Source organism: Musa acuminata, chromosome BXJ3-6, assembly GCF_036884655.1.
Source record: "Musa acuminata AAA Group cultivar baxijiao chromosome BXJ3-6, Cavendish_Baxijiao_AAA, whole genome shotgun sequence".
Taxonomy (NCBI): Eukaryota; Viridiplantae; Streptophyta; class Magnoliopsida; order Zingiberales; family Musaceae; genus Musa; species Musa acuminata.
Genome location: NC_088354.1, coordinates 4,104,875 through 4,127,443, shown reverse-complemented (window position 1 = coordinate 4,127,443; position 22,569 = coordinate 4,104,875). Strand labels below are relative to the sequence as shown.

The 22,569-nt window shown below is 40.7% G+C and overlaps 2 protein-coding genes and 1 long non-coding RNA gene across 3 annotated transcripts; 1 reads left to right on the top strand and 2 right to left on the bottom strand.

Moving 5' to 3' along the window:
• Window positions 1-7,860: 7,860 nt before the first annotated feature.
• On the top strand, window positions 7,861-9,234 carry LOC135639973 (transcription factor MYB93-like). The gene is made up of 3 exons (XM_065154022.1): window positions 7,861-8,057; window positions 8,144-8,273; window positions 8,361-9,234. The coding sequence occupies exons 1-3, from the start codon at window positions 7,925-7,927 to the stop codon at window positions 9,022-9,024; spliced, it is 927 nt and encodes a 308-aa protein (XP_065010094.1). The 5' UTR covers window positions 7,861-7,924; the 3' UTR covers window positions 9,025-9,234.
• A 2,674-nt stretch (window positions 9,235-11,908) lies between these two features.
• On the bottom strand, window positions 11,909-16,226 carry LOC135639605 (uncharacterized). Its single transcript, XM_065153441.1, has 5 exons — window positions 16,016-16,226; window positions 15,841-15,914; window positions 14,219-14,354; window positions 13,496-13,807; window positions 11,909-12,381 (listed from the first exon to the last, which is right to left on the bottom strand). Exons 1-5 carry the CDS (start codon window positions 16,136-16,138, stop codon window positions 12,109-12,111), a joined length of 918 nt encoding a protein of 305 aa, XP_065009513.1. The 5' UTR covers window positions 16,139-16,226; the 3' UTR covers window positions 11,909-12,108.
• Window positions 16,227-17,533: 1,307 nt separating this feature from the next.
• LOC135640709 (uncharacterized) lies at window positions 17,534-20,097 on the bottom strand. The gene is made up of 3 exons (XR_010497442.1): window positions 19,894-20,097; window positions 18,556-18,694; window positions 17,534-17,975 (listed from the first exon to the last, which is right to left on the bottom strand). It is a non-coding gene; the product is annotated as an uncharacterized LOC135640709 (long non-coding RNA).
• Between the last annotated feature and the right edge of the window lie 2,472 nt (window positions 20,098-22,569).

Sequence of the window (22,569 nt, the reverse complement as noted above, 5' to 3'; positions counted from 1 at the left end):
ATGTCAGAAATGTCCACACGGATGCTCAGGTCACTTCGACGTTGGGTCGGGTTGCTGCTGTTTCGTTGTCGAGTTCCTACATATAGGTCAAGGGCGGGAGGGAGATTTTCCGACTCGATCATCCGAAGTTTAAGTTAGTGTTGAATGGAGTTCTTAGAATCTATCGTTTTTTACTTGATGAGGATTAGTAGACTTTATACCATCAAGCGGGGGTTGACTGTACTTGATATGATGATGGCGACCAGCTCTTTAGGCGGTCGACTTGTACCAGTGTGTGAGCACCGATTACCCTGTACGGAATGGCACCGCAAAGCGTTGCTCCAAGCTTCCCAGAGCAGCTCCATTCCACACAGTGTTGCCTTGTACAACTTCGGATGACAGGGGAAGGCGGCGTCACTCCTGGCTTTTCGGAGTGATCGCCTTGTATAATTTCAGATGGTGCCGGAAGGGGTTGCTGTTCTCCCGAATCTAAGGTGGGGCATCTGACGCGATGCTCTATCTCAATCTCGAAGCTTCGTATTTGTGCTATCATGGTAGCTAACCGCATCCATGTGATGATGCCAGAATATGTCCTATCATTCTCTCTCACCCCACCCCCCCCCCCCCCCCCCAATGAGGCATGCTCCGAGTTCCTCGTGGGGGTGGGGGGGAGCTCGGGGCATGGCTTGGTCCCTTCTATCAATTGGGTCATTCATTGTGTTGAGATTGGTGAGGAGGTTCGTCGAAATGCTGCCTGAGTGATGATTGGCCGAGGTAGACAACTCAGGTAGGGATTGGACTTGTTGACCAAGGTACCCAACTTGGGCACAGGCTGGACTGGTTTGTCGAGCCATTGCTCAAGCGATGATTGGCCGAGATGCACGACTCGGGAAAGGACCGGTCCTACTGACCTATGTACCCAACTTGGGCATAGGTCGAACTGGTTCATTGAGACGCTACTCGAGCAATGATTGGCCGAGATGCACAACTCGGGCAGGGACTGGACTTACTGACCAAGTTACCCAACTTGGGCATAGGCTGAATTGGTTCGTTGAGATGCTGCTCAAGCGATGATGGCCGAGATGCACGACTCAAGTAAGGACTGGATCTGCTGACCGAGGTACCCAACTCGAGCACAAGCTAGACTGGTTCATCGAGATACTGCTCGAGCAATGATTGACAGAGATGCATGACTCGGGCAAGGACTGGACCTACTGACCGAAGTACCCAACTCGAGCACAGGTTGAACTGATTCGTCGAGGCGCTAAATTTAACCGAAGTGCCCCTTCCGGGCGACGAGGGTCGAAATTGGGTAGGAAACCAAAGATGACGCATCGTAGCCTTTGGTGGGAAACCTTTGACGATGCATCATGGGTTTTGGTGAGAGTTTTCGGGCGAAAGAGGTTGGCAAATATAGTAGGATATGCTATCATTAAATGCCGCCACTATTTCTTACCTAGGGGAGGCCAACCGTCACCTTGTGGCGATGGGCTTCCTCCTTATAAACCCCTTTCTATGTGATGGTGGGGTATCACTCAGTCTCTGCATTCCTGTTTTACACCTCGGACTATCCCTTTCGGTTATCGGCCTCAAGGTCGGGATGTCTTGATCTTCTTCATCTTCCTCAAACCGGTCCCCTCTCGAGGTCAACGAGTCGACCTCCGGGAGTTCTAGGGTAGAGGTTGTCAGTTCATCCTGAGGTGGCATGCCCCTGACGGATTCAAAGGCTTTTGCGACTCTCCAAGTGATGAGGTCGTAGCATAACTTAGTGAAATGGTAATATCAGGCCTAAAAGATGGCCCATTAGGCCATCAAGTAAGACAGCCCAACCATAATTTCATCAGTACGTTGAATGATTTGCCGAGGACATGTGAAATGAATTGATACCGACTCAAACCCCAATCATTCATTCAAAGTAATATCATCCAAATATATAAAACAAATAATAATTATTATTAGATGCTGGATGATGAGGATTGACTACGACCCAATTGTATAATAATACATTAATTGACTTTCTAGACCAATTGTGAGAATGGTTAGATCGGTCTGATTTCTTGGTCACACAAATTAGATTTAGTCGAACCGATCTATTCAACAGTTCTAATTGTCAATCTTAGTTGGCATGAGATGGCAAAACTTATTAACATGCAAAACATGTGTGCGTACTATTAAAAATGGTTTTCTTTTTCTTTAATTTCAAAGGAAACCAAAGCCATGAGTTGGGCACTAAAGAAAGAAGCACTACTGCTTGATATAATAAAAATAAAGAGGTTAGGTAGCTTGCAGGTCATGCAAATGCTCCTCTCTAGACATGACATCAACTTCATAATCAAGCATAGCAGATAGGAATTCCCAGAGAGTTGGGCATATCAGTTGGGAAACCTGAGAGAAAGGAAAGGGTTCTTTATTCCTAATTGTGTGTGGTTCTTATGTCATAGATTATCCTCCTTCCCCAAACAATCTAGTAACATTAATTTAGGAAAACTTTCTTGATGTGTCATCTGAGATTGCAGTGTTTTCTTTTCTTTTCCTATTTATGTCTTGGCAATTGTGTCTTGAACTATTAAGAGGTCTGCTTCTTTGTTTCCTTCTCGATCTTGTGATCAGAAAAGTCAAGAGAATTTAGAGCAAGTGTTGAAACCCCAATGTTTCACCAAACCTGCAACAATGTAAACGGGAAACGCGCGCCTCTCAACGTGAGCAACGTGACGTCACAAACCTTCTCCATGCACCCAAAGTAACGCAAACCTTCTCCATGGTTTAGTAGATGTTTCTTTCTCTGTTCAAACAAACAAAGCCTTAGTTTTAGACAGACTTGCAGACAGATGAACTAACTACTTTTTCTCCCATATATCTATCTATCTATCTATCACTTAGACCTAGAGATAACAGATGAGTCTCACTACCAAGATATTGTTGATGAGGGATACTGTACGGGTATTGATGGTTGCTTGGTACTATAGCTTCTCAGACCACCCTACATATCATAACACAAACTTAGTTGCTTTTGTATTTTGTTTTCTTTTGATCCCACAGAAACTGATCAAAAGGTTTACATCTTTATGGTTCTTATTATGTCAATGTCATATGATAGCCAATGCATTGGTATCATATGAATAAAATACATGGAGAAGGTTTGCGTTACTTTGGGTGCATGGAGAAGGTTTGTGACCTCACGTTGAGAGGCGCGCGTTTCCCGTTTACATTGTTGCAGGTTTGGTGATAGCTTAACTACCCATGCAAAGATCTATCACCAACTCTCCCGTCTGAACATTGCTGCTTGTAGGATTCCAAGAGCCAATGATGTCGTTGACTCCATACCTGTCTGTCACATGACACACACCATGTATTTTATTCACGTAGGCCATTGTAGCAGATGTATAGATAGATAGATAGATAGATAGATCACAATCAGATTTTTATGTAGCTTAGGGTATTCTTCTGCTAAATCCTATCCATTCTCATAGACTATCTATCTTTGGTGGTGTCATTGGGCTTCACAAGTGTATAAATAGAGGCAAACCATGTTTTGGTGACAAGGTGGAGGAATTCTTGGGAGTCAGGGACAGTTTCTTCCAGGAGTCCAATGGGAAGATCACAGATGTAGCAGAACTGATGCATCCAGCTCACACATACTGGCAGACCTCATGACTGCATCTGAGCTATGGAAATGATGATTCCAGCTAACATATGCCCATTTTTATGTCCAAGGCAAGGAGACAAGGAGAAGGACTACTGACTGCCACTGGACTCGCGCTCGACGAGCGACTTGACATGGATGAACTCCTCCACCGTGCAAGGAAGCTTCAGTGGAACTGGGGCACCGGAGCGGTAGCCGTAGACCTTCTTGGCCCTGTCGAGAAGACCAGCAAAGTATGGATGATTAATATAAGTTACAGGCATCGTGAGCTTCTGCAACCCACCATCTCCTTCTTCGTTCTGGAGGCCAACTTCCACTGTTAGGTGTCCCTTCATCTTCCTTCCTCCTCCTGTCCCAGACATGGAAACAGTACACATTAGATCGATCTTAGTCAAGCGATAGGAGAGGAAAAAAGATAGTTACGGAGCCGAAGTAGAACCAAGGAAACGTCCAGGCTTGTTCTTGGGTTACCAAGAAGGTCAATTGAAGGGCTTGTAATAGGGAGAATGATCTGATGGTGGTTTCCATGTGGGATGAATTTGATTTAATGTAGAATCGTAGGTGCAGAGTTACAAATCCTGAAGACACCCTCACTAAATCATTCTCAGTACATGCAGCAGAAGATTGGCCAAAGTGAACAGTGTTTGCCATTCAATGTCGGGTGTTGAATGAAAGGGATGCAAGATGCATGCATATGCATCCTTGTTGACCTTTCCCTCTCTTCATATAGGGTAACATCTTACCTAACGAAGCACATCAGAAATGATCACAGCTGATCTCTCCATGCAATACACTGAAAATATTATTTGTTGGTGAACCTTTACGTCATGATCGAGATGTCAAGGACTGGACTTGCTGACCTACGTACCCAACTCGGGCAAGGACTAGACTTGCTGACCTACGTACCCAACTCGGGCACAGGTTGAACTGGTTCATTGAGACGCTGCTCGAGTGATGATTGGCCGAGATGCACAACTCGGGCAGGGACTAGACTTACTGACCGAGTTACCCAACTTGGGCACAGGCTGGACTGGTTCGTTGAGATGCTGCTCGAGTGATGATGACCGAGATGCACCACTCGAGTAAGGACTGGACTTGCTGACCGAGGTACCCAACTCGGGCACAAGCTAGACTGGTTCATCGAGATGTTGCTCGAGCGATGATTGGCCGAGATGCATGACTCGGGCAAGGACTAGACCTACTGACCGAAGTACGCAACTCGGGCACAGGTTGAACTGATTCGTCGAGACGCTAAATTTAACCGAGGTGTCCCTTTCGGGTGACGAGGGTTGAAATTGGGTAGGAAACCATAGACGACGCATCGTAGCTTTTGGTGGGAAACCATTGACGATGCATCATGGGTTTTGGCAGGAGTTTTCGGGCGATGGAGGTTGGCAAATCTAGTAGGATATGCTATCATTAAATGCCGCCACTATTTCTTACCTAGGGGAGGCCAAACGTCGCCTTGTGGCGATGGGCTTCCTCCTTATAAACCCCTTTCTATGTGACGGTGGGGTATCACTCAGCCTCTACATTCTTATTTTACACCTCGGACTATCCCTTTCGGTCATCGGCCTCGGGATGTCTTGGTCTTCTTCATCTTCCTCAAGTCGGTCCCCTCCCGAGGTCAACGAGTCGACCTCCGGGAGTTCTAGTGTAGAGGTCGTCAGTTCGTCCTCGGGTGGCATGCCCCCGACGGATTCAAAAGCTTTTGCGGCTCTCCAAGAGATGAGACCGTAGCATGACTTAGTGAAATGATAATATCGGGCCTAAAAGAAGGCCCATTAGGCAATCAAGTAAGAAGGCCCATTAGCCATAACTCCAACAGTACGTTGAATGATTTGCCGAGGACATGTGAAATGAATTGATTCCGACTCAAACCCCAATCATTCATTCAAAGTAATATCATCCAAATATATAAAACAAATAATAATTATTATTAGATGCTGGATGATGAGGATTGACTACGACCCAATTGTATAATAATATATTAATTGACTTTCAAGACCAATTGTGAGAATGGTTAGATAGGTCTGATTTCTTAGTCACACAAATTAGATTTAGTCTAACCGATCTATTCAACGGTTCTAATTGTCAATCTTAGCCGGCATGAGATGGCAAAACTTATTAACATGCTAAACATGTGTGTGCGCTATTAAAAATGGTTTTCTTTTTCTTTAATTTCAAAGGAAACAAAAGCCATGAGTTGGGCACTAAAGAAAGAAGCACTACTCCTTAATATAATAAAAATAAATAGGTTAGGTAGCTTATAGATCTTGCAAATGCTCCTCTATATACATGACATCAACTTCATAATCAAGCATAGCAGATAGGAATTCCCAGAGAGTTGGGCATATCAGTTGGGAAACCTGAGAGAAGGGAAAGGGTTCTTTATTCCTAATTGTGTGTGGTTCTTATGTCATAGATTATCCTCCTTCCCCAAACAATCTAATAACATTAATTTAGGAAAACTTTCTTGATGTGTCATCTGAGATTGCAGTGTTTTCTTTTCTTTTCCTATTTATGTCTTGGCAATTGTGTCTTGAACTATTATTAAGAGGTCTGCTTCTTTGTTTCCTTCTCAATCTTGTGATCAGAAAAGTCAAGAGAATTTAGAGCAAGTGTTGAAACCCCAATGTTTATGTCATAATTAATAGGTCAACCATTTGATAACTTGGCTCTAATAGGCAGAGTCTCAACCACTAAGTTACTAAAGGTCAGCCTGTTTCTTTGTTTGAAACTGTAAAGATTTGATGAAAGCAGCATTATATTTTGTGGGGGCACTATTGCTAGTATCATAATTGGTTACTTCTCGTATTTAAAGCGAGTCGTGTATCTACTCCGATAATACTATTATCAACGAAGATCCGAATAAGAAATACACTTCTTGAAAAATAAAAAAAAATGATATACTTTTGTTTAGTATTTCGGACTAAATTCTTTTGATACTCGATCATGTTGTTCATATCTACATAAAAAAAAAAAAAAAAAAATCAGTCATTTTTTTTGTTGAGATCAATTAGATGAATATTTCCTCTATCATCTTATTTTCCTTTTTGTTTTTCTGTAACAGTGGCAGCATCAGAAGGTTCTTCAGGAAGCAACCTTCATGGCATGCACAAGACACACTGCAAACCCTAGCTAGCTTGATGACTTGTTGCCCTTTGTTTCCCTTCTCCTGTCATCTTGCATTCACTCAAATCAGTGAAGCTGCCACCACCATTCTGTGACTTTTCTTCTTCATGGTTTAGTAGATCTTTCTTTCTCTGTTCAAACAAACAAGCCTTAGTTGTAGACAGACCTGCAGACAGATGAACTACCTACTTTGTCTCCCATATATCTACCTATCTATCACTTAGACCAAGAGATAACAGATGAGTCTCACTACCAACTTATTGTTGATGAGGGATACTGTACGGGTATTGATGGCTGCTTGGTACTATAGCTTCTCAGACCACCCTACATATCATATTTGTATTTTGTTTTCTTTTGATCCCACAGAAACTGATCAAAAGGTTCTTATTATGTCAATGTCATATGATAGCCAATGCATTGGTATTACGAAGAGATACGAGAGAGGCAAATCAGCTATACGCATCAAAGTCTTTCGAGATTCACGAGTTTGGTTTTGGATTCTCAATTATTTCTTTCGTTTTACTACTTTAATCATTTACATGAGAGGCACTCTGATAAATAAATAAATAAATTATTATTATTATTATTATCAAAGCGTCTCTCATGTAAATGATTAAAGTGGAAAAACGAAAAGAATAATTGAGAATTAAAAATCGTAACTCGTGAATCTCGAGAAGCTTTGATGTGCTTCGCATGAAAGAAACTGACGTTAAAAGGTGAGAAGAGTGGTTTGGTTTGAAGGTTTGTGACCTCACGTTGAGAGGCGCGCGTTTCCCGTTTACATTATTGCAGGTTTGGTGATGGCTTAACTACCCATGCAAAGATCTATCACCAACTCTCCCGTCTGAACATTGCTGCTTGTAGGATTCCAAGAGCCAATGATGTCGTTGACTCCATACCTGTCTGTCACACGACACTGACACCATGTATTTTATTCACGTAGGCCATTGTAGCAGATGTATAGATAGATAGATAGATAGATAGATCACAATCAGATTTTTTATGTAGCTTAGTGTATTCTTCTACTAAATCCTATCCATTCTCATAGACTATCTATCTTTGGTGGTGTCATTGGGCTTCAGAAGTGTATAAAGAGAGGCAAGCCATCTTTTGGTGACAAGGTGGAGGAAGTCTTGGGAGTCAGGTACAGTTTCTTCCAGGAGTCCAATGGGGAGATCACCATGCTGTAATGAGAACGGGCTTAAGAAGGGTCCCTGGACACCTGAGGAAGACCACATGCTGGTCCAGTACATCCAGAAGCATGGCCATGGCAGCTGGAGAGCCCTCCCTAGACTTGCTGGTTGGTACTCTCTCTGTTCAGTGCTGTTCTTCTCTCTCATTTCGTACTTACAGATATGTCACAGCCTTCTCTCTCATTTCTCTCAGGGCTTAATAGATGCGGGAAGAGCTGCAGGCTGAGATGGACCAACTACTTGAGGCCAGATATCAAGAGAGGCAAATTCGCTCCAGAAGAAGAGCAAGCCATCCTCAACCTGCACTCCATCCTAGGCAACAAGTGCTCGTCTACTGATCTCTCGCACTAACTCCGATGATCGATCTGAGTTTGATCTAATCGAGCGTGGTCGACCTTTTGTCCATTTAGGTGGTCTGCGATCGCGGCGCACCTCCCCGGGCGTACCGACAACGAGATCAAGAACTTTTGGAACACCCACCTCAAGAAGAAGCTGATCCAAATGGGACTCGATCCCGTGACTCACCGCCCGAGGACCGACTTCTTCGATGCCCTCCCCCAGCTCTTCGCTCTCGCCCAGCTTGGCGAGCTCGTCGACGGCCGGCCAATGGACGACCTTGCCGCACTGCTCCGAGCGGAGGCACTCGACCAGGCTGCAAAGCTCCAGTTCCTGCAGTCCCTGCTGCAGTCGGCCTGCACCATGCCAAATACCTCAAACACCACCATTTCCACCAACACCCTGCTTAGCACTCGGATGACTTCATCTTTTCCTTCCATCCTCTCTCCCACACCTCCTCAAAGTATCATCGATAGCCATAACCAAATTGACCAATTGCCGTCCTCCTTCTTCGAGCCACCCACACCCAATGAGACCACCCAATACTCCCACTCAACTGGTTTCGGGGAATCTCCTCTTCCTCCTCTCACCGATATCTCGGTTGCCAACCAGGGGAACGCTTGCAGCAGCAGCAGTAGTAGTAGTATCTCTAGCTGTGGTGGGACTGAGACTCTCTTCTTCTGGCCTGATGTGTTGCTGGACGACCAATTCATGACTGAATCTGCCGAAATCTTTTAAGCGGAGGATACCTTCGCCTATAGATTCTGCTTTCCGCAGTCATGGGAAGTGTGGTTCTCGTGTGACAAGTCCTACCATGCATGCATTGCTGGTTTCCGATCGGAATTGATACGTCATAGAGATTCATGAGCACTTGTAAATACGTACAAACAAACATGGTTTCTATCTTTGTTTCTACAGACATGAACTCCGGTTCTGAATATTTACGAACTTGTAGTGCATTTCTACCCGTATCACAAAAGGCTTGAGGAGCTAATGGGAAACCACACTGTTTATCATGACTCCATACACACAACAAGCATGCTTGTAGAACTAAGACCATGCTGCTCATCTCCCACAATCTTCAAGACTTAATGAAGTAGAAAGCATGACATCTCAGGCAGGTAAGACTTCAACCACTGGGCTTTCATGTCAAAGTATGAGAGAACAAGTTAGTAGTGATGATAATGAGAGGTTTAAGGACCGAAAAGATGTGTTGGATAACATAGCAAGCTTCCTATGTCACTCGTTATGTCACCAATAAGATAGTGCCTGCCATACTCGACAAAGTTGGTCACCGTAATATATGAGGCCGTAGCAGAATGGCAACATCAGAAAGAGACATTATGTTTTATGTAATCGACCATTCGATGCAATTGATGATCCGATTGGAAGGAGTACAAGTCTAGCAATCATTGCTATCTCGTACATGAAAGATCTCAAGAATGAGTCCTCTTCCTTTTCCTTGCCTTCTCTCTATATGTTTGAGAGCAACCATTCAACCAAAAGTAGCTCAAATGATAAGGTTTTCTCTCTCTCTCTGTGTTGTGATGGTGTGAATATGATTTACTAATCGTATAAGGTTTTTAAATGCAACTCTCGTTGTTATACTAAGGAGATCATCTCATAGGCAAGGAAACATCAATCATGGAAATCTAGTTTGCTTTTAGGGACTTCAACTTATAACAAACATGACAATAACATCTTCCAATTTGATAATTGATTGAATATTTCAACCCAAAACTTCAATATTCTTGACATATGTAAACCATGGATATCTTTAATTATGGAAGACCAAAACAACAATAACTAAAGTACTGTCACAACCAACAGCAACATCAGTAGTCAATCACCAAAGATCAAGACTTGGTCAAGTAACATGTAAACCTCCATTACTTGTATTATTATAGACCAGTAAGCTAAAGTTAACTAAGCCTTTACAAGTCTTTGCTCCAAAGTCTGCAATTTGTACAAGGGCCAAAAAATTTCATTTGGGTGAAGCCAAATAAACCTAAATTGGTGATTAGTCAAAATGGTCACTCTTTAAGCCACATATTATAAAAATGCATCACCAAAACTAAACCTAATTTGATTCTTATATCAAACAAAAAAGCACAAACAAAGACTAACATATCAGTAAAAAAAAGGATTTACCAGAACAAGTGAGTTCTGAAGAATGCTTATGGTTGAAGTAGCAGTCAAGAATTTGATAGGGAGTAAAGAAAAAGTAAGTAGAACATGTAGTGTGTCACTTGTCAATCAACTTTATGCTCTTCGTAGTTCCTCCTGAGCCTTACCAGTTTAATTTAAGCTGGTCTCTCCATCTCTCTTCCTGATAACTTCTCTGCCACAAAGAGTCTTGGCAGATGCCACACCACTGTCACTGGTGGAAAGAAATGGAATGGTGGTCTCAAGAGACCACCAGTTCTTGACAGGTGCCGCACTTGCACTTGAAGCTAATCTTCACACCAGTCACACCTGAGACACGTATTCGGGTCTTGCTCCTCTTCTTTTCCTCCTCCAGCTTCTGCTCGGTTTTCTGCTCTTCATCTCCCTCCTGCCATGGTAGACATGCAGTTGATACAACAAAAGAATACACTAGATCGAGGTAACCAAGAAAGCTGCGTCACAACCAACGATCGAGATCGAATGTCGGACAAGACGACCAAAGAAAAGAAAGTGGAGAAGGCAAGAGAAGTGCGAAAGCCCTCAAACCTCCTCCTCCTTCTTCTTGTTGTTCGAATTGAGTTCCCCCGCCGGACTTTTAGGAAGGTCCGGCGCGGTCGCCTCCGGAGGCGCCAGGGGTCCGGATGCCGTCGGTGGGACGATGGAGATGGACGGAGCGAACGGACTCTGCTGCCGGGGCGACGGAGTTCCGGCGTCGCTCTCATTCGGTTCAGGCACCCGGCCGGCGCCGAAAGAAATGGTGGGCGGAGAGGGGTTCGGCGGCTTCACTGCGGCGGTATCAGAGGCCGGATCGTTGGCGGCGGTGAGGGAGCAGTGGTCAATGCAGCCGGAGTTGGTGCGGGCGAGCTTGGCGGCTGGGGCGGGGATGGAGGAGCGGTCCATGGGCCAGGTGAACAGGCGGTCCAAGGAGGGCCGCCGGCGTTTGTAGCCGCAGTGGGGGCAGGGATCGGTGTAGCCCACCATCTCGTCTTCCTCTTGGAGATGTCGAGTTCTTGGAAGGGATGTAGGAGTTCTTGGAGCTCTGCGTCGTGTGAGATGGAGAACGGGGAGAGTCGTAAATGTCCTCAAGAGAAGCCTCTTATGGTGCGTACGGAAGAGGACCGCGGTTGGGCGACCGTTGGGTTTTTCTGTTATCACCGAGCTTGATCAGATCAGGACCGTTCATTGGGGGCGATAGTGATGGTAAGTCTCGTCCGCGTCATATCTATCGCTGACCGGCTTAGCCGGCCACGTCCCTGGGGGACCCACTGCGGGCTCCGCTGCAATCATCCAGATAAGCGCCTGCGGGGCCCACGACCTTCGTTGTAATTTCTTAGTACTCAATGGCGAAGGCAGTATTTTGGTTTCTATCTGCCAAGAAAACTGCAGTTTCATTCATATTCTCCCACAGATGCCGAGAAGTATGACCAAGGAAAGATGACAATTGGAGGCAAGGCAGTAGTCAACGGGAATACTACAAAAAGAGAACATCGGACAAAGGTTCCATCATCTCTCGTCACTCTCAATGAACAATGTCAAAGCCAAACAGTCTAAGATACATCAAGCACACGCAGCACATAATTAGTCCACAGAAACATGTTTCGGAAGTTGATTAGGAAGACAAACTGCAATAATACACAGACAACGTGGTCAGGATAGTTAAACCAATGCAATGCTGCTCTCACCACCGGGAGGCTTACGGACTCCGCCGAAGTAGTCTCGCGATGCCGCTTTCCCATCTGCAAAGATGTCGCTGCCGCTCATCTCCTTCAGTTTTGCCACACTCAGTGGCTTCTCGGCAGACCCTGGGGGTGCGTCTTCTTTGAATATGTCGTTGCCGGTCAGCTCTTGGAACTTCTGAGTGTGGATCTTCTTTGCAGTCTTGGCGACACTATCATCACTGAACATGATATTGCTAGGACCTCCAGCCGGCTAGAACACCAAACAAAAAGTGGAAGACGATTAGCAATTAAAGGGAAGACATAAAATGATAGTTTACTACAAAGTCGACCATCAAATAACAGAAAGAGCAGCAAGCATTTAGACGAAAGACGCACTTTAAGTTAAGAATACAAAAATATTAAACCAAATGCTGGACATGAACCATTGGCAAAGGAAATGCCAGGAGAAATGTATGGTTATATAAATTATATGGTCTCTTGCAATCTAACAGATATGCATTGAAAGGATGACCCGAATGATAAATAATATGAACCATTCAGTATCATATGATTTATCATTCCTTCTTTATTCCTCTCCGAGCACAATTAACTTCGATTTAACAGATAAAGATAGCTATAAAATAAAATAAAAGTAAAAGCATATACAAGTAGATTCTCCATGTAAGCAACAATTAAAACATAAAAGAGCCATCATATAGCTCAGTCCATTAACATTATGAGTTTCAACTGAACAACCTGATCTCAAAGGAACATTTTTTTAAATCAATTTCTCATCTTCGAAAAAAGACTGAATTTACTTGACCAACAAAAAATCATACAAGCAAGAGTTTCTGATGAAAAGTGTTAGCTATGCAATCAATAAGAGGTTTATAATCCAAATATAAATGTTCAACGTAGAAGCAGCCAATGGTCAACAATGATAATAAACACTAAGAGTTTGAAAATGATTGTCTATAAAACTCAGCAGAAAAAGCTAGTAATTTGAAAATGATTGTCTATAGAACATACTGCAGAGAAGTGATATGTTAAACTACCTATAAGCAAAATTCCTAAAATGCAAAAGGCCTTTAGGTATTATAAGATTGGAGGGAGTTAATTGAGTTGCTTTCTTGTATGGGTTATCACAAGAATAATGAATGGCCTCTTGTCCGTGGTGGCTGTCACTTAAGAATGCCTCGATGAGTGCATGGAGTAATTATAATGTTTTCCTCTAATATGCAACAGAATAAATTGATGTGAAGCAAATGCATACTGAAAGTTAAACTAATTTATGTCTAAGAAAACATAAAATATATAACACAGTGATGTTAACAAAAAATTGTTCAGAAACCAGGAATCCACATTTGACTGATGAACTAACTCACATTAGATACTTTCACTGATGTATGTATGCTTCGAGGCTGTGGCAAGACGAAATCCAAATTCCCCCTTAGTTCCAAATTCCTTGCAGCTAAAGGCCTGGCCGGAACTTCAGGAGGAGGACCAAAGATGTCATGCCCACTAAGCTCTTTGCTCTTTGCTTCAGAGAGCTGCTTCTTGACTTTGGCATCAAGCTCACTCTCAGTGGTACCACTTAGCTCTCGCTGCTTTGCTACCTCAGCAATCGAAGTAGGCTTCTTTGGAGAAACTGCCTCGTCAGCACTAAATGATATTTGGCTAATTGCACTAACAGCTTGCTGATGGCAAAACATATAAATTAATTAATTTAGTTCCAGTATAATAATATCAACAACATATTCTAGATATTTGAGGATCATATACAAAGTCAACTCATCATAGGAGCATGCTTAGATTGACCAAAACCATTATTAAACAATGCCTAGAAAAAAGACAAAAATTAGGTACAACGGCATAAATATAGAACTAATAATTTGTTTGAACCATTCAAAATAGTTGATAACTTCTAGCCTAGAAAGTTGTCAAAGGAAAACAAACTGTATAGTTTCTAGGTTATAATTTTTGCTCTCATTAAATAAACTGTATTGTCATTCCATCAAATTTTAAAAAAGGATAAAAGCATCAATAAGTCACTATCAATGGCAAATTGAAAATAAAAAATTAGATCCAAACAAAGTCAGAGAAGTTACCTGGCAAATTCTAACACTTGTCTTAGTATTATGATTTGAGACAGCATTACCAGATTCCATTATCGCATTCTCATTATCTGCTGCAAAGATACCACTGCCAGTCATTTCTCGCAGTTTTGAGCTTGAACAGGGTTTCCTAGAAAATACGAGGGTTTTTAGCTCACATAATCACATAAGGTAAATAATGAAAATGAAAACCTAATCATCTTCAGGTATAAATTTACAACAATATCCGAAGTTTAATTAAATATTTTATTGCTGGTGTTATCAGGAAATGTAACACTCGTCCTACTTGCTAAAGCATAGCAATACCATACTTACAGGGTAAGATACATTAATGTTTACACTTCCATTTTTTAAGAAAACAACTGAACAAGACAAGAAAAAAGAAAGACAAAGGGATACATCTCAATACTAGAATGCAGGTCAGAAGTCAAAAACAGGGCAGTCGAAACCAGTTTCTATGTGAGGCTGCACTTTTAATCCCTTGGTTCACTGTGTTAACAACACCTTGATTTAGCCCCCACATCGGAAATGGACTAAGATTTAGAATGACTTACCAGGGTCTGATGGATGTATTATTATTGACTTTGGCCTAAGCATTTTGAGTTAATGATTTGAGCTCAACAAAGTCAAACATCCCATCAAGACAGATTGTGATAGTGTTAAGGCTGTTAGCTGTAAGATTAACTGGTACAAGTGCTGTTAGCCACTTAGCTTGACTTCTGCTATGTGGATAGTGGGGTTCCAATGTTTAGTTGAGTTATGGTACACTTTTGCATTTCTTACTTAAGGTGCTTACTACATTAGATTAGATAGTGTGCTCTTACAAATAAAATAACCATGTTAGTGGGCAAACAACAACTATAGTAGAGACTAGAAAAGAATTTCTTAGTTGTCAAGTGCTTTTGTTGTTTTGAGCTTGTTCCTACGAGGAATCAATTCTGAAATACCTCTGATGTGTTGTATTTAAAACCATTTATCTGCTGAGAATTTCTTTTTAAAATGTCAATTGGTAGCAATTCTTTTCAAAAAGACAGTCTACGGTCTTGTACTTGTCTTGATGTGTAATATTACAGACATATAGCATCTCATTTCCAAACAGAAAGATAGTAATCAACGAGACAATACTAGGATTTTCAATAGATAAAATATAAGTATGGCCTAAATAAAAATTGTTGCATAAACTCTCAAAGAAATATACCACTTCACAATAGCTATCATTCATACACTAAAAAGAAATTAAACTAACATCTAATATAGATCCATCAGAAGAGTTCAAAAAGAAATAAATCATAGGGAAAAAAAGGGAGAGGGGAAGGGGGAGAAAGAAAAGAGAAGCCGTGGATCAAAAACCAAGCAGATCATTAGCACGAAATATGGTAGTGTCAACTAAGAGCTCGTTTCTTAAATATAGTAAATAGGCGTCAAGAAAAATCGAATCTTGCGAACAGATCAGGGAACCCGACAAACTAAAAGCAGATCTCTTCGACCGGTTAACCACATCCAAGAAAGCAACAGCAAAAGAGGGAAGTGGGCATTTCTTTCGTAAATAAATGGTCGCCTCATCGAAAGCAAACTAGGATCAGACAAAACCCTAGCCACCGGACCGGATCTCTCACCTCTTGTTCAAGCTTTCCGCTTCCTCCGCCGACATCTGCGCCCCGAACATCACCGGGCTAATCCCTCCCGCCGGCTGTGAGAAGACACGAGGATAAACCCCAAGCCGCCGGGTAAGAAGAAAAAAGCAGAACAATAAAGCAGGCATTTTCGGGCCGGGGAGGGGCGTGCATTCACCTTGAGAGTCCGGCGGGAGGCCGACACAGCCTGATCGACAGCTACCGGCGGCGGCGTTTCAGACCATGTGAGCAGATCAGCTGTGGAGGTGTGCGACTTCCTCACCGGCGGACTCCGATCCATTTCTCCTCCCGCTATTTTGAGAGGGAATGGGCTGTGGAGTGAAGACGAAGTAGTGATAGAAAGAAGAAACGAAGAGCAGAGAGAAAGCAACTCTCAATTCTTCTTTCTTCCTTTATCGACAAGGATCGAATCACCGCGCCGTTTCATACCGCACCACTGCTCATGAATTAACGACCTTAACTTTGCGATTAATTAAGAAAAGCTTAGGGCGGTCGGGACACCGGAACCGGTGACTGGATCTCGAAGGACAACTCAGTGGACTTTACGCACGCGACGGCACGTGCGAAGTTGAATGGTGGATGTTATCATCCCAACGTCCTTTCTCACTTTGTGTTTCAAATATTGTGACTAGATTTGCAGTTTTGCCACCCCTGCCATTGATTGGTATCAGCATTCAACAGTGTCATTTAATAATCATTTATATCAGATGACAACAATTTATACTGTTATGAAACATAAATAAATATATTATGAAATTTAAGGGCTATGATTAAGAAGTACTTCACAAAGTGTACTTTTTGATTTTATGGAGCACATAAGGGAGAAAAAAAAGAAGCCAAATAGAGAGAATGGGAAGTCATTGGCAGTCTTCCACTTCCAAGCTGCTACTGCTGATGACAGCAGGGTTGAAGCTGTGTGTGTGGAAGACACCTGACAGAGAGAATCCCTTTGAGATCAAGCAACTTAGAATTCAATAGAGTAGGTTCTGTACTGGCATAATCCTTGTGCAGGGAGATGGCTCAGGTTTTCTGGGTGTTGTTGGGATCAAAGCTAGCATGTGGTTCGTGTGATGTCTTCTTCTCCCCTCTGCCCTACAAAATGATACCAGGTCATAACCTAGACTTTACAGACAAGTTATTGTCTCAGGACCTCATTTAGCTTCTAAGTTAAGCAGCAACTTGAGACTGAATTCCACCAACTACAACAAGTCACATTATCCTTGCATGAAACAGTACCTTTGACCAAAAAATTGGAGCTTTCAGTGCAATTGAGGCAGCAGTACCAGAGAAAAGAAAATGAAATTAGCAAGTGATTTAAAGAAAGTTTATAGCTTTTGTACAGAGACATAAGATTGTATGATATGAAACAAAAAGTAAAAAATGGTTTGAACCTAACATCACATTCATTGACACTCTTTTGCAGACACTTTTTTTTGGACTTTATATTGACAGCACTGACCAATATCCATTTTTCAAATAAAAGTTGCAATAGAATAAAGAATAGAACACAAACAGATTGGAGCTATTGGAAAGAGCACACACTTTGAAGTTTGAAGTCCAAAAACAATATTTTACTTGTATCAGCTGAGTCCAGAGATTGTAAACTGAAATAACTGCTGCATTATTAATAAGATAAAAAAGTCCTGCAACTGCAACAATGTCAAGGATCAGGAAAGGCCAACTAGAAGACACAAAAGGTTAAAGATCAGATATGTGGAGTCAAGAAGCACAAATAAAGACATCAAAAGGTCACACAGATCGAAGATTCCCATAGAGAAGAAGACGAGATTTAAGGACACAACAAAAGAAAATTTGACCTCACATGTATGACTAAAAGAACTTCTTGTGTAATCCAAATGAGTAGGGAAAAGATAAGATTGTTCATGTTTAGAGATTAAAGAGTTGGGTTGGATAAATTCATGTTGGTCTATGTTACATCAACCTAAGCTGTGGGATTATAACAGTCTGACCTACACCTGTATCCATGTATTCATCAATGGGGAAGCTAATCATCAACCAGCAGCGTAGCACATGAAGCCAATCTGGAGCTTAGGAATCTATCCATTTCATGTGTACAAAACCTTGTTATCTGTAGAACAAGTTCTGGAAATGGAGGGCTGCACGCACCAAAGACAAAATTGTCATACAAATAAGGAATTTTGTAGATAAGTAAATATGAAATGACTGAATACAATTAGTAACTCTCAACATATCATCATTTATGTGAATTTAGTTCGGGCATCCTCCCCATGCAATTACTATCGATGCTGGAGAATTAGGCATTTGTCTCATAAAAATAATAGAATTGGCAAAAGAATTCTCTTCTTCATGAAGTCCTAATCAAGAACACGTGAATCGTGTTTTATTGAACTTTAAATTAGTAAGCAGAAAAATCCAAAGGAAAAAAATGATAATTTGGTTGTCAGGATTGATATGCAGTTTACGTTAGATTGTCATATTAACAATTTTGTTCATAATCTTCATGATTATGCTACTTCATTTAAATTCTAATAAATATATTTAAAAAAGCAGTATAAGACTAGATTGCCTAACATGCATATTGGTAGCTGGTCCATTCCAAAAGATGGCCATTTCCCATGATGAGAACAAGAAAGGGTGCACCATTTCAGTAGAGAGGTCATGATACAAGATCAATAACAAGAATGCTCACAGAGGAAAGCAGGAGCCAGAAGTTACCCACGACAGATCTAAAGCTCGAAAAAGGATTTCTGAGAGGTCCCATATCTTTCGACCTAACTCTCCTCCTGGTGAAGTTGGAACAGAAGACATTACAAATCCAGTGAGAGGGCCTACGATGGCAATGATTCCATGGTCCCTGTGCAAGAATAATAATGTGATTTTTCATGACAACGTTGCCAACTTGACCAGATCTTTCACTTGTGCTGGCATGCACTTCATTCAGATGGAACCATCATTGATTTAATCTATAACAACATTATTGGAGTATGTTTTATCTCCTAAGGTTTGCAGCTCAGTGCATCAGAAAACCCAGTGGAAAGTGATCAAAAGTATCATTATATGACCAAAGACGAAAAGCTACATAGTTCATGATATGATTCCAATGACCTTGTATTCATTATTTAATGACTGGTTCCACATAATTTGATGGTGCTACAAATACAACATATCTTTTATTGATTGCGGACAACTGAGTTTGTGATTCCGTAAAATGAATCCTTTGCATATTTTTAACAAATAGGATTAGCTTTCTTCGGTAAAAACGTTATAACTCTCTTCCCATCCAACCGGTTGATTCATATAATTCCATCTATTAAATAGTTGACTGGATTTTTTGGTGGACATAATAATGATATGAAGGGAACTTTTAGTTATGTTAGATATTGGTTTAGGTATATTTTCTTCGAGTTTAAAAATGCAGTAATAACAGTGACACAATCTTTTGTAGAAGTCGAAAATGTTTCAACATCGATTGCCACTTCTCAAGCAAGTTGGCTAAGGAAATTTTTGATGGTTTCGGAGAAAGTAAGTCGAAGGAATAAAGATCTGATGACAACAATTCCTGTTTATCATAGTCGTCAAGCCAGATTGGGTTTAGACATTTTTTTTCGTAAGGCAAGCAATTGAAGAAGGCGACAACCAAGAAGAATGAAATGAAATAGTCTAAGTTCTTCCTATCCTCCAATTTGGATCCAATTCTATGTTGTCAGTCCTACAAACTACATAATATTCATCAGCAACTCTAACATTATGTTCAATCGTCAACCAAAACAGCTGCGTCCAAACTTTATTTTTTGGAAAATAGCTATAAGCAAGAAATGATTGAACAAAGGACTTCTATGTGTGTCATACATTATTTGTCAGATACACTGAACCCACATAGTTGAATTATGTTAGCAGATGCAAAAACAGGAATTAATGCAAACTACAAGATCCAATTTTTTGGAGCCAAAATCACCTCCGCATTTCCAGATCTTAACGAAGCAAACCCACCGACATCAAGTCATACCGACTAAAATCTGACTTACAAATGAAGGTAAATCTTCAGGCACGCACCTGGAGGAAGGTGGCCGAGGGCCAGAGGAAGGCGCCGAGAGCAGCGGGTGGGCGTGTACCCGGGGTGTAGAAGGAGTACTGGACGAAGGAGCGGAAGAGAGTGAGGGAGCTGAGACCCTTGGGCGAGGCCTGAAGCGCCGTCCCCACCTCGTCGTCGCACCCCACGACCGCCGCTAGTTTCACCGGGACCGGACAGACTCTGTTGCTCTGCCGCCACCAGTCTGTATCTAGAAGCGGAATTATTCTACCCGTCACTAGCTACCCTTATGCTGAGTGGTCGAACACTGTGGGTCCCAATAGTTGCTCTTACACTGTGGGTCGAACACGATCTACGCTTTTTTGTGTGTGTGTAAATATGGATTTAAAAGCTTCTCTTTGTGACTCTCCTAACTCAAATTGGATTACTCTTATAATTGCTTGTTTAATTTCCTATTAAATTTTGATGAGAGACTCAAATTATTTTTTAATTAATAAAATAATTTAAAATAATAGTGTATTAATATCCTATTAATAAAGAGATGAGGATTTAAGGTTAAAATGGATTTTTAGTTGCCCAAATTTTAATTACCTATAATTGTTATGACAGTCATTTAAAAAAAAAAATGTTACATCAGATTATATACTCAAATGTAACTCCAACATGAGACATATCACTTGTATAACATCATACTAATGCACTCGATTATCTCAACAGAAATATTATGCTAATTAGGATATAGATTTTTATATCAAAAGCATAATGTTAAAATGTTAGTTAATATGTTAGTAAATCAAAATCATGATGTTTAAGTGAAATATGGTTTTTACTTTACTACATATCTTGTTTGATTGATAGCAATTGGGATAAATATGACTTGTTGCCCCCAAAAATAAGATGGTATTGATGAGAAGAGATTGAGGATTTTGGGTTTCAGATTACATTTGATATGCTAAAACTATTTTTAGAATTAATGGATAGTGACAAATTACTTGTTCCTAAACCAATAAAAAATAATTTAAGAATTAATTGATAATTTAATAAAAGAAAACATTCTTGGGAAATTATTGATTAATTTGATTTTGGACAAATAATTGGATACTTTGTTTGGCCTATAAGCTTAGTTTTGTTCATATGATTCAGAATTCCTCTCCTTTGTCTTTCTTCTTGTATTTCTTTTATCAAAAAATGCACATTCCTTGTAAGTATTAGTAAGAATTTAGTATATCTTATGTAGGAAAATCATCCCTAATAAATGTTGATTTAGTGAGAATAAATCCTGAAAATTATGGCTTGTTATTGTTGCATGATGAAACTAAGCTTGCTACTATGTAACTCTACGTTGATTTCTTACAGTAGAGTAGTAGAGATGAATTCAAGACTTAAAAACACCCATATACTTGCATTTGTAGTTTAGCATGCAATTCCAAATCATCAAGTGTACATTGATGAATTATTAGACAACTTCATAAAATAAAAATCAAAGGAGTGAAAAAGAAAGATCACTATGTACTTTCCTAAAACCTAGTAGATTCTACTCCCTTCATATCTAAACAAAAAAAATTCCCTGCATCCTTTACCTATGTCACATCCTATGTACATAGGACAAAGAAGGTTGTGAGCTAGTAGATAGGAGTCTCATCAACCAAATCAAAGGGAGATGTGAACTTATTGGAGAGCTTTTATTCTTTCTCATGCTTCTTAAAGATAAAAAATGAGCTTTTCATTTAATTAATTGTCCAAATTCTTTACCTTTTGTATAAAACTTTTAGTTTTCTTTGCCATGAGAACTCATAACTGGACTGAAGCAAGACTTGAAATTTTATTTTGGACCTTTCATCACCAGGAATTTTGCTTAGGTTTTTATACAAGTTCTTTCTAAGTCTTGGTCAAAGTTGTGGTACATTGTCAAAAAGATAAGACAAATATGAATTAGGGCTAATGATTCAATTGTACTGATGGTCATGTATAAGAGTGTCATGTGTCTTGATGATTTAATATGAAAAAGCAACAGAGTCACTTTTGTATATGTAATCATAGAATAAGGTGAGAGTGACTGATAGGCTTCTAGTCATCATTGTAGAATAAAAGAGTTTATGAAGGTAAATCCAGGATATCTTCCTCAAATTTCTTATTGAAATCATCTACTTTTCATATAGAGTTTCTCTGTTATGTAGTTTTGTTCTTTGCATTCTTTTTCACATTGTTAGAACTGTTTTTTACACCCAAAAAAGCCAAAATAACAATAAAAATCTCAGATAATCCAAACCATCAATCTTGCATTGCTGCAGTTTCTTGTGACTAGGGTGCCCCTTTTATTTTGTTCTGTCAAAGCATTTTTTATTTGGGTTTTCTCCTCTTGTTTTTTTCTCTCTTTCTTTCTGTACATTCAATTTCACAATCTTATGAAATCAATGGTTGGAGGTTTTCCCCATTCATTATGCACTGTGAAGCCTACCAATCTTTCCAACATAATTATTTGTTCACATGAGGATCCCACAACCATGGTGAGCTACTAATCTCAGTTTGAACTATCTTGTAATTGGCATTATGTGATCAAGCAGCCCACTACTAAGACTCTGCTACCAATGTGTCTTAACTGGAATGACTGTGATACATGCCTTCTCCATCAGCAGTTTCAAGTTTCTTTCAATTGGCTTTTTGTCATTGAGGAGTCCACTGATAGACTCTGCTGCCAG